The sequence below is a fragment of the Amblyomma americanum genome, chromosome 11 (assembly GCF_052857255.1).
Source record: "Amblyomma americanum isolate KBUSLIRL-KWMA chromosome 11, ASM5285725v1, whole genome shotgun sequence".
NCBI lineage: Eukaryota > Metazoa > Arthropoda > Arachnida > Ixodida > Ixodidae > Amblyomma > Amblyomma americanum.
In genome coordinates this window covers 12,714,640-12,730,771 of record NC_135507.1, presented here as the reverse complement: position 1 = coordinate 12,730,771, position 16,132 = coordinate 12,714,640, and the positions used below count along the sequence as shown (strand labels likewise).

Below are 16,132 nucleotides of genomic sequence, written 5' to 3'. Positions count from 1 at the left end.
GCAGGTGCCACTAGCTAGCTTTTACCCCATGAGGCGGATTTAAGTTGTTTGACAGTGGAACGGATCACTGACCCGTAAACGCAATGGTATGGCCATCGCAACGCAAGGGTGGCCGTGGTTTATCGCCCAAGGCTCGGAAGACTCGATGATGCTGGGTATAGTATCTGTAGGTTAATGATAGCGTGAAACAAGCCCTGCGCATGCCCTGTACACTATCGTCGAGTTATCACATGAACCCTATGCAATATTTGGGTGGTAGTTCAGCGCCTATGCATTGCATCCGGAGAAATGAGCTTCGCGCTTGCCCAAGCGCTTACAAGGTAAGCGTACCGGTTAGTAGACGTGGTTTAACCGTATGCAGAGCGCTAAATGTTTGAGGCTCATTCCAGTATTGATTTAAATGCTGCGGTATTTAGTTTCATAATGGAGAGTGCATGACCGTGGAATGATCTGTTAGTACAAATTACTTCGTGCTTACATCTATTCTAAATGTCGAGGAATAGTCGAAAAAAATTTGAGGGCACTTCAGTCTGCTTACGTGGAAAAATGCAAAAGCATGTGTTTTGAGGAAATGTTTTTGAAGGAAGGAAAGGGCGCAGTAGCTCTCATGTCTAATCTTGGTGGACACCTCAACCGCACCTCGAAGCATGCAACTGAAGGTGCAGATGCCATCGGTCTGAACCACTGTCGCAAGCTAGCCTCCAACTTAATGAAACATGCAAGTTATATGAAAAGAGAAATGCTATGACACCGCCCGGAAAGCTGTGAGACGAACGGTTGCTCAAAATTTTGGTGCAAATGTAAACGGGAATGTGCCATCACAATGAGGCCAGCCAGTGATGCCAGCGCTTGGATTTTATCTACACCTTCACGGCTTCAGAGGTGGTAACTAGGTATGAAGTCACATAACGTCGTTGTCACGTGACTGGGTAAGGCGTCACGTACGTCGTTGTAACGTGACTTGGTGTGGCATCATATTACATTATTGTCATGTGACCTAGTATGATTTCACACTCCATATGAGAGAAGCATAAAAAGTTATAAAAATACGAAGTCCTTGTGAGATCACAAGTATATTAAAAGCCGGTGGATAATGTATGCTTTTCGTATGGTACCCATGCGATTTCCATATGATGTATTTGACCTCCTACGCAGTCAGCATGCGTTTGCCCGCAAAATCTTTATCTACTGCGCGTGTTCCATAAGGTTTCCTTATTAAGCGTACAAAAATTGTTCATAGACTATTGGAATGTCTTCGTTGAATATTTCGCCAGAGATACCACCTCGCCCATTTTTCTCTAATTATACACGTTTATGGTTTATCGGTGTTTAACGTCTGAAAGCCACTCTGACTGTGAGGGACGCCGTAGTGAAGGGCTCCGGAAATTTCGACCACACGGGGTTCGTTAACGTGCACTGGCATCGCACAGTACATGGCCCTCTAGAATTTCGCCTCCATGGAAATTCACCCGCCGCGGCCGGGATCCAACCTGCGTCTGCGGGACCGCAGCCTAGCGCCATAACCACTGAGCCAGTGCGGCGGGCTCAACGCTATAGAGCTGTCTGGTCGTTGCTTCCATCTTGATCCATGGGCACCCTTCCACGACAGGCGTTATCTTCAAGAGCTATCACAGTCTTGTAACGATGCGTGCATGATTTCGTGCACTCCACACTTCGCAGCGGCAGCAGCTGGACATACTTTTGTCGAGACCGGCGCTCAATCGCCCTGCTTGAGATAGGCGCACGCTAGCGCGCCTGTCTCGACACCAGAAGTGCTTCGTCAGAACGCGCTCGCATGCAGTTTATTTTATTTATTTATTTTTTATTACAACCTCAAGAGCTGCATTAAAGGGGTATTACATGAAGGAGTGGAGTTCAGGGCACATTGTTAATTCGATGGATGATCTGATTGATAACGGGTCGGAGTGAAGTACGACGGCGTTCGGCGAGTCATTTCAGTCCTTTGCAGTGCGGAGAAAAAATGATGCCAGATGAGCACACGTCCGGGCAGGCGGTGGGTGAACGACATTCCGGTGATTCGTACGGCTGTAGATGCGGTGGGCAGGGCTGATAACAGGCTTGATCATGGGGTGATATTAAAATATGAAAAATGCATAGTCTTGCAACTGTACGGCGGTCTGCTACGTTAGCAAGATGAACATTACGTTTTAGTTCAGTGACACTTACATGATAGGAAATGGCCGAGTGAATGAATCTTGCTGCGGAGTTTGTGTTGCTTCCAGTGAGTTAGAAAGGTTATTTTGATAGGGGTCCCAAACCGCGCAGGTGTATTCCAGTTTGGGATGAATGAAGATTAAATACGCTACTAACTTTACTGATGCGGGAGCTAGGCGAAGGGTTCGGCGAAAATAACCGAAAACACGATTATAATCGTTAATAATCTGCGTTATGTGATGCGACCAATTGAGATCGCGGGTTAAATGAACACCCAAGTATTTATATTCCATTACAGCAGTGATTTTGGAATTAGAGAATAAATAGTTTGAAGTAGGTCTGCCCGGTTCGGCAAGCGCTGGTACGGGGTCTCCCAATTTTTCTTGCAATCGTAAGTAACTAAAAAAACCTAAAAACAGGTTGTCATATATCTTGCAGCGTTCCTACGTTTTTACTGCTGCGGCGCCTGGCAGAAAAGCTCGGTTCGTCTTTCGCGGCGTGATAAGCGAAACCACCGCTAGCTGCGCAAAACTACCGGCAGATCGGTTGAGGAAAAGACTAAAGAAACAGATGAGCTCCGTGGAAAACAGGGACGCTGACGAAATCGGCACTGGGAACATGGAAGATCTTTAAGCAGGAAATTGCCCCAAAAAATATCTATGATAATTGTAGGGGAAGCTCTTTGTTTTTTGAGGCCAGGACGAGAGTTTTGCGGACTAAGACTTAAAATAGAAAATGTCCAACGCAAAGCTGCTAGATTTATCTTTAATTGTTACAGTTGGAATATTTCCCCAACAGCCCTACTGCAAACCGCAGGTCTTGAACACCTGGCCATGCGTCGTCATCGAGAAAAATTAAAGTTATTCTACTTGTATTATCACAATATACTAACAATAGAGGAAGGAATTTTAGTTGAGCACACATCTCGACACCCTACACGCTCTTACCATACTAAGAAAGTTGCCGCGTTTTCATGCAAGACTAATGTATTTAAGTATTCGTTATTTCCCCATACTATCATTAAGTGGAATGGTTTACCTGCTGATGTTGTCAATTGCGAATCGGTGAATTTATTTTTACAAGCTCTGAAGGATGTATAGGGCTCTTATGTATCCTTGTTTTGGGCCAAGTCCGATGCCTTCGTTTGCTGCCAGGATCGATGTCATCATATGTTCTATGTCTTAGTAATCGATTTTATGTTGTATGTACTGGTTTTTGCTCTGTTCGCTATCTGCTTCTTTTGCAATGTACTTGTCATTTTTATCAATATGTTTGTACCCCACTCCTGCCTAAGGCCTCTAACACAGGCCGGCAGTATTTGCTAAATAAATAAATAATAAGACATATAGAGTCAGGTACCACGAGATGGACACGTTATGCGATGCGTACGGAGAGGAGGAAACGGCTGAACACTTGATACTTTTCTGTAAAGGGCTTCACCCTACAGTTGAAAGCAGCGGGGCTGATTTATCGAAGCCATTGTGGTTTAAGGACAGTGAAGGGAAAGCAGATTTTAAGCGGATAGAAGTAACCAAGCGAAGGTTATCTGATTGGTGGCTAAAATCAAGAGAAGAGTAAAATTTCACAAGTCATGGCTAGGTGGCTCAGCCTTATTCATCCATCCATCCATCCATCCATCCATCCATCCATCCATCCATCCATCCATCCATCCATCCATCCATCCATCCATCCATCCATCCATCCATCCATCCATCCATCCATCCATCCATCCATCCATCCATCCACGACAAGTAAAGCTACACCGACTACCGGCTGACCTTGCTGGCCGTTATTGGCTGCTGAATATGACGTCATATTTACAGAGTTTTCTTCGCCGCTATCGCTCATTCTCGCCCGATATTTGCTGTTGGCAGCGGTGGCAGGTGGACGCACGCAATTCCAGGTCCTGAAAAAGATTTGCTCCTGTTTGGCAGGTTGGTGCCTTTTGTTTTTCCTTCGCATATCGGCTGCTGCGTCCGGTAATAGCTGAATTAGAGATGTGTTCTGAGACTTTCTTGGTTTGTCAGTTAGGGTCTAAAAGAAATAGCCTGTTTGTGACCTGTTGGGAGTGTCGCAACCGCTTGACATATGTGGCTGCTCAGAGCTAAGAGCCAAGGCATGTAGGGCCAAAACAAATGATGGTAGCTTAAGTCGATAAAAATACCAGACATGTACGTCCTCGCAATTTTTTAATCGCTCAAGCGTCGACTGCCCGGCGCCGCGGCGTTCAGGCAAAGCAGAGCTGAAATCGTTCGAGGGAACGATAATTCGCTCCGAACATGCCACTGTAGCTACCCAAGAAGCACAAGTTATCGGCCCAATTAATGCTGGAAATATATTGGCAAATGCCGGTCCTACATTGGTAGAGAGTGAAACCATTCATTTCTAATATTGGGCTGATTACCTGTGCTGCTTAGGTAGCGTCGTCTGCTTCGCTGTCATGCTTCGTGCTAAGCAACCCCTGCAGTGCAAGTTTGATGGCCATGTTCTGATACCGTTTCGTACACTGGTGCAAATGCGTAACAAGCACGACTCAAGGCCCCGGTTGCGTTACCGGGTAGCGTCACGAGAGCGGTTGTGTCAACGAAGTAAATGAGGAACTATAGAGGGTCCTCCGCAATCAGTTTTGTTTGTAACGATAGCAACTGGTATATTGGGTCGGCTAGGCTGCTATCGCAAATGTGTCCTCCTTTCAGTGTCACTTGCGCGATATGCAGCGGATAAAAACAATTAGTTGCTTCGCACTAATCCGAACAGCCTAGCAGACGAAGCGCACTATGAAAGGGAAAGAAAAGCAGCTAAAATTAAGCTTGTACGATAACTTGACCCCGCAAGACAAGCGCCTCATTTTATTCGCAACGGATACGCACTCTCGAGATGGGTTGTTGCGTATCGCCAGCGAAGCTGATGTATATAAGATACGTGAACCTTCTGTGTACCCGCTGAGGAAGCACAGAATGATGTAAGTGTTGCCGAGGCCATCTCTTGAAATTTTTCGTTCTTGAACAGAACACAAATGCTTCAGGATAGTCCGCCTCTCGATGCCAGATGTTATTGACGCATAACTTCTTAAAGGCTGCTTATTCGTTCTTCAATGTTGGCGTGCACGCCCAGAAGTTGTAGTATCGGCGTCAAGTGAATTAATTGGTAACAGCGGCGCGTGCGGACAAAATTCTATTATACGCCGTCTGCCTGTCGTTATAAGGGAATAGGCGCGCTATTCTGGTTTGCGGTAGTTTTCTGTTTTCTTTGACGTTAGGTTTTTCGCTTTGGCCCGGGAGCGCTACATTTCTAGCGGGGGTACGGCGATGAAGCTCTGCTTACTGCAGAAACAAGTGATTCAGCAACGGCCACGTAGGATAGAAACCGGAACCCGATCGGACCTTTCACTGTTCGCATCGCAGCCAGACGCTGATAACAGGACGATGATAGAAGCGAGACCAAAGCGCTGCAGGCCGGGGAGCCAAGAGCGCTCGCTTCACCCACGCAGGCCACGGCCGCTGCCGACAGCGATGCCGCGCTGCGAAATTTGCGATCGGTGGCAAGAATGAATGCGGCGCTGCAGTGGCAAATAGAGAGAACGATCGTCAAAGAAAACAGATGCGAAACTATCGCAAATCGGAAGAGCGCGCCTATCTCTTACGTCGATAGGCGGACGGAGCAAACTAGACCTTTGGCCACGAGCTATGCTGTTCGCATTTCATTTGACGTCGATAGTACAGGCTGTGCGCCCAAAATACTTATTATGCGCGCTAATGGATACTGTGCTTGCATTTTCAGTGATTGTTCTTGCTTTCTCAGTGTTTACCTTTGTCCACATTTCTTTTCGTTGCAAAGCATCGGGTAGATGCTACTTTATAAGGGGGGAATACCACATTTTTTATTTCGTTGCAAAGCATCGGGAAGACGCTTCTTTATAACAGGGGCAATAACGCAAAGCTTTGTAATGGTTTGCTCGTTCATTCTTGAAAGCTCCTGGCCCGCGGCTTAACCGTTTTTATTGTGATACCATGCGTGGCCAGATTTATTTCGATTGATCGCACCTAGGCGCAGTCGATTCTGTGTTGCTGAAGATTGCTGTGGTTTGAACACCCTATCTCAAAAGTTCGTTGTCAGCTTTAAAGTGAGCACGGCCGAGAGCGGCGGGCCTTCTGTACGACGACCGCCGAGCAAGCTTGTTGCTATTCCTGCCGTCGAGTCATCCAGTTCTTTGTGAGCGCGAGTCAGCTCAATAGTTTCTTTTAGAAGCCATTTTCGCTGTCTTCCCGGCTGTCTGACTGCCGTCACCACTGCGTAGCATTACAATAGTGTTGAACAGCGCTTATTACAGGAGGTATTCAAAGGCTTAAATCGAGAATAGTTGGGAATCTGCGATTCGCTGATCACATTGCTTTGCTAAGTCACTCAGGAGATGAACTGCAGAGCATGTCAATGAGTTAGACAGGCAGAGCAGAATGGTGGGTCTAAAAGGGCAGAAAACTGAAGTAATGTTCAAAAGTCTTGCAAAAGGAAAAGCAGTTAACAATTGGTAGCGAGGTACAGAAAAGGGCAAGGGAGTACGTACGCTGAGGGCAGTTAGTGTCCGCTGATCTGGATCAAGAGAGGGAAATAACTGGAAATAAGAATAGAAAGAGCACATATGGCAGGCTCTCTCAGATCATGGATGGCAGTTTACCACTATCCCTGACGAGAAAAGTATACAACAGCTATATTTTACCGGCACTCACCTACGGGACAGAAACGTGGAGGCTAACGAAAGGCGTTCGGCTGAAGTTAAGGACAACGCAGGGAGCTATGGAAAGAAAAATGATGGGTATGACGTTGAGAGACCGGAAGCGGGTAAAGGGAAAAACGCGGGCTAATGACATCCAAGCGGGCATGTGATGCGAAGGCAAGATAATCTCCGGTCTTTAAAGGTAACGGATTGGATTCCAAGAGAAGGAACGAAACTTAGGTGGGCGTATTAGATTATGAAATCTGTGGGGATACACTGGCCTGAGCTGGCAAAGGGCAGGGTTAATTGGAAAAAACATGGGAGAGTCCCTTGTCCCGCAGTAGGAGTAGTAAGGCTGATGATAAGCCATTTCATAAACTTTTGTCATTTGTATCACTTAGTAGTACGTAATAGCTTTTGGGCCCTTTGCACCGCAGACTTCGTTATAAAATTCTGCACAAAACAATTTTTTAATACCTTCATTTTGGCGCATGTTAGCCTTAGATGCTTATGCGCCATTGAGCTCAATGCAACAGAAAGCAGTAATTTTCTTAATATGGAGGCCAATTTTTGTTCCTTTTGTGAATATTGCCTGTTTCAGCGCACTTGCTTCTTTTGGACTCATAACTGGCCACTAGCCACGAGTCCAAACTCTGTGAGGAGCAAAACCGCATAACAGGACGGGACTGAGGCAGGCGGAAACACGGGGCGGTACCGACAGCTCAACATTTGTTGAAGAACATCAGAGCTTCTATGGATCAGTCGCACGTGTAGTCTGGCAAACATACTTAAAAAGATGACACAGGAGAAAAAATTTTAACAGGAACCATGACGAAAACAATCAGTACGTGGAAGGAAAACAATCAGCACGTACCAATTCTGTTCCTCGTGGTTGCCATTGAACTGTTTTCTCATGTTTCATCTTCTCTTTAAGATTGTGTGCCAGACTACACACGCGACGGATCCATATAATCTCTGATGTTCTTCAATAAACGTTCAGTTCCCTATGTTATCCTCTGCCTCAGTCCTGTCCGGTTTTGCGGTTTTGCTCCTCACGGTGCTCCTCACCAACTGGCCTACAACCAAGTCCTTCCAAACACTGTCCTGTAAATTCTCGTGTTGATGAAGGAAATAAAACTGATTTAATTCTATTCGAACGATTCGAATTCTATTAAACTGAAAAACTGATGTGTTTAAAAAAAAACTTTAGAATGCAGATGTGCTTTTTATGGTCCGTGATGGCTGTGAAAAGTCAATTCTTTTTTTTTTCACATTCCAGACCTCGACCCGTTGGTGCGCACGTGTCCACTCTTTCATGTAGACGATGCACGAGGGCCAAGCCTACAGCATGGAATGTTTCGGTGAGTACCCCTACTCTGGCCTTGGCCCAGAAACACGTGGTGACGAGCTGAACATCCGCGGAAGGCTGCGTAGACTTGGGTGGCGATAACAGACGCCGAAGGAGCCACCATTCCGGTGAGATAGCCATAAAGGACTCCGTCCTCAAGGTTAATGGGTTTGCATGCAAGGTTCGTTTTGAGAAACGGGGCAATCGGTAAGACTTGACTTCAAGCTCCCCTTCACTGGGGTAGCAACAGCAGTGGTAGATACGGCATAACGGGAGTGTTAAAGTTGTCTGAAGGAACGCACAGCATCTGAAGGTCAGAAGCATCTCAGCAGGAAACGCCAGGGCAGGTTGTCTCGTTTCCTGCAGAAGCTTGCGTCTTTACCTCTCTCTTTTTCTTAAGGTGTGACCTATCTTACTGGAACGTTCCATATGGTTAAGCATATAAATTTGGGTAAATACGGTGTCCGTGTCACCTGTCTTACCAAAATGGCAAAACAATATACAGAAATCCAAAAGCTTAATGCATGTTTTTCCCATGGTTTCCATTTGATTTGTATACAGTGTGTATAGCCTCCTGGGCATAGCCTAGTTAGCCTCCCTGCCTTTCTGTCCCTCATAGCCTGAGTCGCTTTGGGAAGTTAAACCCCCATAACCCTCCCTGCCTTTCTGTCATTCTGTTTCTCTCCCTGTGTATGATGTCGTACCGAATCACCCCGTTGTCTTTACTTATAAATTGATATACGGCTACAGGTGTTGCTGTTCGTGCGTTCATAATAACTGGTCCGATTTGAACTTTGGTCGAGCTTTTATTTACAGTACCACTTCTAGCTTAATAGAAACGATGGTTCTGTCCCGTTTGATGACATCTTGATGAAACATGAAAACAAGCACAAAATGTACGACAGTCTACTTTGGCACTGAACGCGATGAGACAAAGCCTTATCTAATGGTCAATTTGTTGTCACCTAGCTTCTTGGGCGTATCTGTTCACAGGCGCAAGAACACATGATCACGTTCACGGTGAGTTTTTATCACAAGGCGATGAAGTGTCCGCAGCAGCTGAACGCGTAACACCTGTTTTTCATGGCACACACTCGTTGCAACTGTAGTTCCACGATGTTCACTCGCTCTTGAGATTTTCCCTATACTCGCGGCTTAATGCTTTTGAGGCGACTAAGCAGACGCTGTGTTTTCGGTAAGTCACGAACGTTTATAAATAATTCACAGCGATTAGCCGCCATTACGCAGGAGCACGCGGCATGAAGCGCGAAACTGTATAATAGCACTCCACAAGTCGACAAGATGCTGTGACAAGAGTCCTTGTCTAGGAGGATGATCGAGCATGCGTATCGAAGTCTAGCAGTTTGGCGCGCCAGTGGTGCTTTGAAAAGTTTGTGAAGAAGCACACTTGGCCTTCTCTTGGCAACAAGAGTGTGAGTGCACATGCACGAACGGGAAGACACTGTCAATACTACAGTGTCCCCGGTCGTTGCTTCCATTTCCTTGCACCATAGTAGCTTTGCACAACACTTCTTTCCTCTAAAAGGTATCACAAGCATGTAACCATGCATGCATCTTTCGCCAGGCCTTCTCGGGTTGGCACCATAGATAACACAGCGTTGATGAAGAAGGTCGCTTGCTGAGGCTGCTGAAGTAACTGGTCGAAGAACCGTAGCCCTGTTCACCACAGTCCAAAAGAAGCGCTTGATTCACCTCACATCTGTGATAGAGCAATCTACAGACCCCTGAGTAGCCATTTCGGTATATGCGAGCCTCCTATACATAAGCGAGATTGATATTTCTTCAACTGGCATGTAACGTTCCGGCGTAGATGAGCATTCAGAATCGTGAGGATTAATAACTAAAATGGTACGCCACACCACGGCGCATTATCACTTTCCTTTTCGTCCTGAGGGGATAAGTTCTATTCCCTTACATCACTGACGTAGCGCTGCGGTTGAACGCCAAGGTATAACTTCTACTCTTTTCCGTTTTCTTTGGTCTTTGTCATTATGGCCGGGGATTTCATATCCCGCTCTTCCAGGCAGACAATATGGCTGAGCAGACCAGACATTGGTCCAGATCTACCTTCATTTCAACGCTACTCATGTCCAAACAACCTAGGTAAGCAAGTCTGACTTGCTTCACTCTTACTCTCCAGATGCCGACTCCACACCCAAACGCAGCTGGGGAGAACTTTCACGCCTTCCACACGTCTTGCTGCACAGGCGTAACTTCTTCCCCATAAAGATAGTGCATGTGGCCGTGCTGACGACCGGACTTGGCGAGGTTGAAGAGTGACGTGTAGCGTTTCTATCTCTCAACTTCCGTCCGCATCTCTTGCGAGTCACCGCTTTACTCAGGGAACGGGAATGTCCTCCTGGCATCTTCGTACGAAGGAGGGGGTGTGGCGCCAGTGCCCTGGGTAAATGCTCCCTGCTGGGTGGCCGCCCAGATGGTCCAGGGAACTTTGATGACGTCTTCGTAGGACGGTGGCTGCGACGGGTACCCGGACCCGTCTGTGCCTCCTTCGGGGTCCTGCTCGAAGGCGCCGTTGTGCCGCGACGCAGCGCTGCCGTCTCGCGGCTGCCTCGGGGCGTCCTCGGAGTCCCCAGGGTCCGTCTTACGCGTCACGTAGGCGAAGCCCAGCAGCAAGACTAGAAGAGCGCTGACGACCAGGGCCACTAACAGGAACGGATTCACCGATTTGGCGGGGCCTGCTGGTGGAGGGAGGAGGCGCAGAAGGAGAAAGTGCAAGAGGTGCACTTGTGAATGCGCTTGTGGCTTTGAAGCGAGCAGGTGAAAAAAAGAAACACAAGCGGCCGTGCTCTATGATTTACTTGTAATGATAAGGATGTTAATGGTAATGTTCCCATGGTTACTTGGGGCGCGGCACCATGTGCAGCGTAACATAGGCATATTAATGAAGCAGCAAGAGAGAAAAGATTCGCTGATTCATTAGACCGCACGTGTAGATGATTTAGCCTGTGGTTGAGATTCTTCTAACAAAGAGTGCAAAAAGAAACACGGAATAGCGGAGAAAAGGACACTACCTCGGAATGTGTGGACTTGCAGCCGTACTATTCGCCCATGTAATCTAATATTGCTAGTGGACCGTATTGAGCCCCGCTTAAAAGAGCAGCCACCCGGTGCGTGATCCCTGCGGTGCAGAAAGCCCTTTTCGTGGCGCCACCTTTCGAGCTGGTTCTGAAGAAAGCTGGACGCATAGAGCCCAGTGCATTTGGCTGTCGTGAGAGTATCTCGCTGAACAATGTTGTCCCATGCCAAAAATTTCCTCAGTGTCTACTTTAATGATAGGCCCAATTATATAGTAAAATTACTAGAGAGGCTAGTCGTTATTGCGTGCTAAACAATGTGTTAGAGTGCGCTAAGTTTTTTTTTTCTTTCTGGACACAGCGCATCTAAGAACACGCTGAACAGAGAGTGGAGCGTTGCTCTCGTCCTGGGAATTTGTCTTTCCTTCTATTTGATTGGTAGATACCCGTTTCAGGTGATTCATTTCAGAAATTGGTGCCTGGCTCTAGTATTTCCTCCTATTTAAAAAAGAAACATCTAAAGCTCGGCCTATTGATGGGAAAACTGTGCGCTTTTCTGTGGTCTTCAGAGCTCTTGGGCCCGTTGCGTCAAGGCTGTCCCATTATTCTTGAACTCGATATCAAATGACCTTAATCTGGTATGGTTTCAAATCTGATAAATGCCAGGAACTATTCGGAACTTACGAGGCAGCGCTAGCGTGGTCGTGTTGGTCGCCATCATCTCGGGGGGATGGCGCTGATCGGCTTCGTAGGAACCTGTCACGACCTCCACCCCTTGCAGCCGCAGGGGCGCCGAGTCCTGTGAATGCCGTCCCAGGGCGCCGCCGTGTTGTCCCACCGCGGCGGACGGCGGCGTCGGTTCGCCTATAGACATGCACGACGCCCGTTGCATGGACCACAGAAGAAGGGGAACCGCCAAGGGAGCAATCGTAGCGATGCTTAGCGCGCCCATGGCTTCGTGGTCAGCTTGCAACTGGACGACGCACTGGAATGAAAAATAGTGTGCCAGCACATAAATAACGATTTTTCGTTATTGGTGAAAAAAAAAAAACATGCACTACTGATATGTTCCCACTGTCATAATTTCCTGTGCGTTCTGTGCGGTTCGCATGGAAAAGCCCCTCTGATAATGCCACTCGACAGCCGATGGAATGGCTCTGCCTTTTCTTTGTTTAATATCTTTGGGGAGGCATCGGTCGGTGTCCGGTGGTAGGTTTCGAACCGACCACCTTCTGCACAAAGGCTGGGAAGGGGGGAGGGGGGGGGGGACCCTCCTTTCTGTAGCGCGTTGGTGGAGCTTGTCTTTCTCAACACTATTTAATTCATAGCGAAAAGAAAACAACAATCACAACATGCAGTGATCACTGTACATGTTCTACTTACGCTGTTATGTATCCACTGCGTTCAGTATAGTGCTACACTTCTCCGTGGCCTTGAACATAGTGCACGTTCATGAAAACGAGGTGCCTACTGCCTTACTTCATGCCCGCAAAACCTGCTAGTATTCTGACAGGAAATGCAGACCGGTGCCGAGTCGACGTTCTTCAGTTCATGCCACGCGTGCGCAATTCGCAGAATAAAGCAAAACCAGGTTGATTGCGGCAATGCACGCAATACCCGGAAACCAACCTTTGCAAAGATAATGCTGCCTTGCCACTAATTTCAAAAGCGCGCGTGATATTTCGGGCACAATTTGCTTCTTTTACGTTTTTGAGTTTCCGGCGATTGTAAATGCAGCACCGCTGCTGCACACTCCAGATTACGGAACCTCATATGATGTCCGTATCGGACGCCGAACACCTGTTCCTGCTTTCGAAGCTTGAAATGTCGTCACCGCACGATCGAGGACGGGTGCGAACCGACCGTGAAACCGGAGCCAAACTCGAAACTATGGAGAACCGGAAACGACACCTTTAAAAAAGAAGGCATATTGGATGCCATGGTTGAGTTCCATAAACAAATAGAGATCAATGAACTTCATGCGTTAAACCAAACGATGCCGTCATGTAAAGTCGGACGAGCCATTATTTTCTACTTCTCTACTGGCGTGTCTTCGTTCCAGCTTCGCTTATCAGCGATAGTGAGAGGGTTGTCTGAAGAGTTGAGGACCGGCCTGTGCACGATCTCTCTGAGGTGAATGACACTTTGGGAAGCCTTCTGCTCGAGTGTCACGGACGTCTTCCAGCGTTCATCTAGAGCCGCTAACCCGTGCAGCAAAAAAATAAAAAATAGAGCAATGTCCTAATCCTCATATACCACATATATTCATATACCACATCCTCATCTACCACATACAACAAGCGTACATAGTGGTGCCTGGTCCCACTATCGCTTGGAACACATTCAACGTCATCATCACTTTTCATCATCAACAGTAAACTGCAGGACCAAGGTTTCTCTTAATTAACCTCTGTGGTGCTTGTTTTGTACCAGCCGAGTGCCAGCCAATTTAACTCTCAGTCAGTCTGTATAAATTTTTCTTACCCTCGGCATTCATTATTACACCGACTTGCAATGGCACACTGAACGTCTTTGTCTCAGTCATCCGCGTTTATTAATGTACTTAGTTAATTACAATGACAACATCATAGGAAAGTCACAGGCTAATTAAAGTATTCCCCGCTTACCCTTACACCTAGCTCTTCCATACTAACGCTATTGGGTCTTGAGCTGTGACCTCATGCCCCTGCACGACGTCAATATCACCGTCAGACCTGTTCCGGCCCCCTACTGTCAAGCGGCGTATGAAATGACACTTCCCAGTGACAACGCTGTTACTAGCACTGTTTGTAAAGATTCGAACACCGACACCTTTAGTGAAGCGCTCTCTCTAAAAAAAAAAAAAGGAAATCAAGTTCACCGGTATGTAGCGACGCTGGCAAAGTTGTAGCACGCTAGAACACGTTACGCCGAGAAGTCCTAAAGTGTCATACCTTCTGAAAAGTTGATTAACATGCACGCTAATAAATTTTCAAACTCCTGATTTGCATTCATGCGTATATCTAAAAAAATGCACTTGAAAAATGCATTTGAAAGAAAAAAAAAACACCCACGCTTATTTATGCGCGCATTTTTACGATTTTAAATAGAAGTGGGCGTGGTTGAACAGGATACACGACAACATTTTTACAATGTCGGATCGCGCACTGTGCGGCAGATATCCTGAAGTGAGCACCCGGACGTTTTCGCTTGCGTGAGAACCGTGTATAATAAATAGTAGGCGTTATATTCGACACGCCAGGTGCACGCGTAAAAGAGGGAGAAGACTCTCACGCTAGCGACGCACTTCGTTTCGACAAGTTTTTGCATTATTAAAAAATGACGAATGAAAAAAAAATTATGTTGATGGTCGAAGGGCTATTTTCAGCCTAAGAAAGTTTGTAGCCACATTTTATCTCCTCAGTTTTTGCAAACATCGAGACAACAATGGAAGATCTGAGTATGACCTTCGACACACTCAAAGAGCAGCTGGCGCAAAGAACGTGTATGAAAGAATAAAAACGCCGCTATCGTCCACAAAAAAGCGCAGTGGATAACTGTGCGGTAGGAACACTGAATAAGGGCGGCGGGAATGGAGCAGCGGTGAAATATTTCGCGAGAAGTTTGCAATCCTCTCATTTTCAGATCTTGTCACGCGTCTGGTTGCACCGTCCATTGTTAACGTGTAACGTTGTCCATGCGGGTGGGTATGAAGAGAAGGCTTCGCCATCTGTCCCCACTCTACGAAAGATACCGAATCCGTTAAAGCATGACGATTCACCCATTTGCGTTACGTAACTTGTGAAAGGATGTCATAGCTGCCCGTAACACCCGCATTTTGTGGTCGGTGCTCGTCGTCGTGACCGTTAATTGTTATGAGAGAGCGCAGTTCCGATTGCTGACAACGCGTGGTTCCCTGTGAGCAAGGAATGTTTCAGTTACTTCGTGACCTTCGTGACCTTCGTGACCTTGTTTTGTGCTGATGTACAAGTACAGCCGACGACCTGATGTTTTGCTCCCGTTGTACCACGAAGGTGAAATGCGTATCATAGCTGAAGACTCTTCGGCGCAATCACTTGCTTTTTCGAGACTCATGATTGATACTCGTCGCATCTGGAGTAGCCGTCGAGGGCATATGACAAGTTATCTGACTGCTGCTTTGCGTTTACATATTGACTATTTTGTCCAGTGCGCTATAAAGGCCGAGCATTTAAAGGACCAACTTTTGGGTTCTGATTCCTGGTGCATAAAAGTATGCAGCAGTTGGATCTTACCGGTACTCACATTCGAGGCAGAAATGTGGAGCCTAACGAAAAGGGTTCAGCTTGAGTTAAGGACAACGCAGCTAGCTATGGAAAGCAAACTAATAGGTGTAGCGTTAAGAGACCGAAAGCTGGCAGAGTGGGTGAGGGATTAAACGAAGTTAATGACATCCTAGTCGAAATCAAAAAGAAGAAATGGGCTTGGGCAGGACATGCAATGCGAAGGCAAGATAACCGCTGGTCCTTAAGGGTAAAGGAATGGATTCCAAGAAAAGGCAAGCGTAGCAGGGGGCGGCAGAAAGTTAGGTGGGCGGATGTGGTTAGGAAGTTTGCAGGGATAGGGTGGGCGTAGCTGGCAAAGGGCACGGTAAATTGGAGAGACATGGGAGAGGCATTTGCCCTGCGGTGGGTGTAGTCAGGCTGGTGATGTGGTGGGAGTCGTGTTATTCTACTTCAGATTTGGAGGGTTATTCGAAAACACACTGAACTAAAAACGCAAATTCATCGGGATCCACCTGAGGGCAGCGACACGGTTACAAAAGAGCAGGGCGAATGCTTGTTCGCCAACGGAGTTCTGACAACAGTCTATAAATTTGCT

General features: G+C 47.0%; 1 protein-coding gene across 2 annotated transcripts in view; it reads right to left on the bottom strand.

Annotated features, from left to right (window-relative positions):
• Nucleotides 1-9,029: 9,029 nt before the first annotated feature.
• Nucleotides 9,030-16,132, bottom strand: part of LOC144111450 (uncharacterized) — a 61,058-nt gene continuing 53,955 nt past the window's right edge. The window contains exons 3-4 of one of the 2 annotated variants that reach the window (XM_077644754.1): nt 11,978-12,278; nt 9,030-10,957 (exon numbers count right to left, since the gene is read on the bottom strand). In XM_077644754.1, coding sequence (XP_077500880.1) covers nt 10,593-10,957; nt 11,978-12,278 — 666 coding nt within the window. In that variant the 3' untranslated portion in view covers nt 9,030-10,592. The remainder of the gene's footprint in view (nt 10,958-11,977; nt 12,279-16,132) is intronic. The other variant, XM_077644755.1, reaches the window with a different exon arrangement.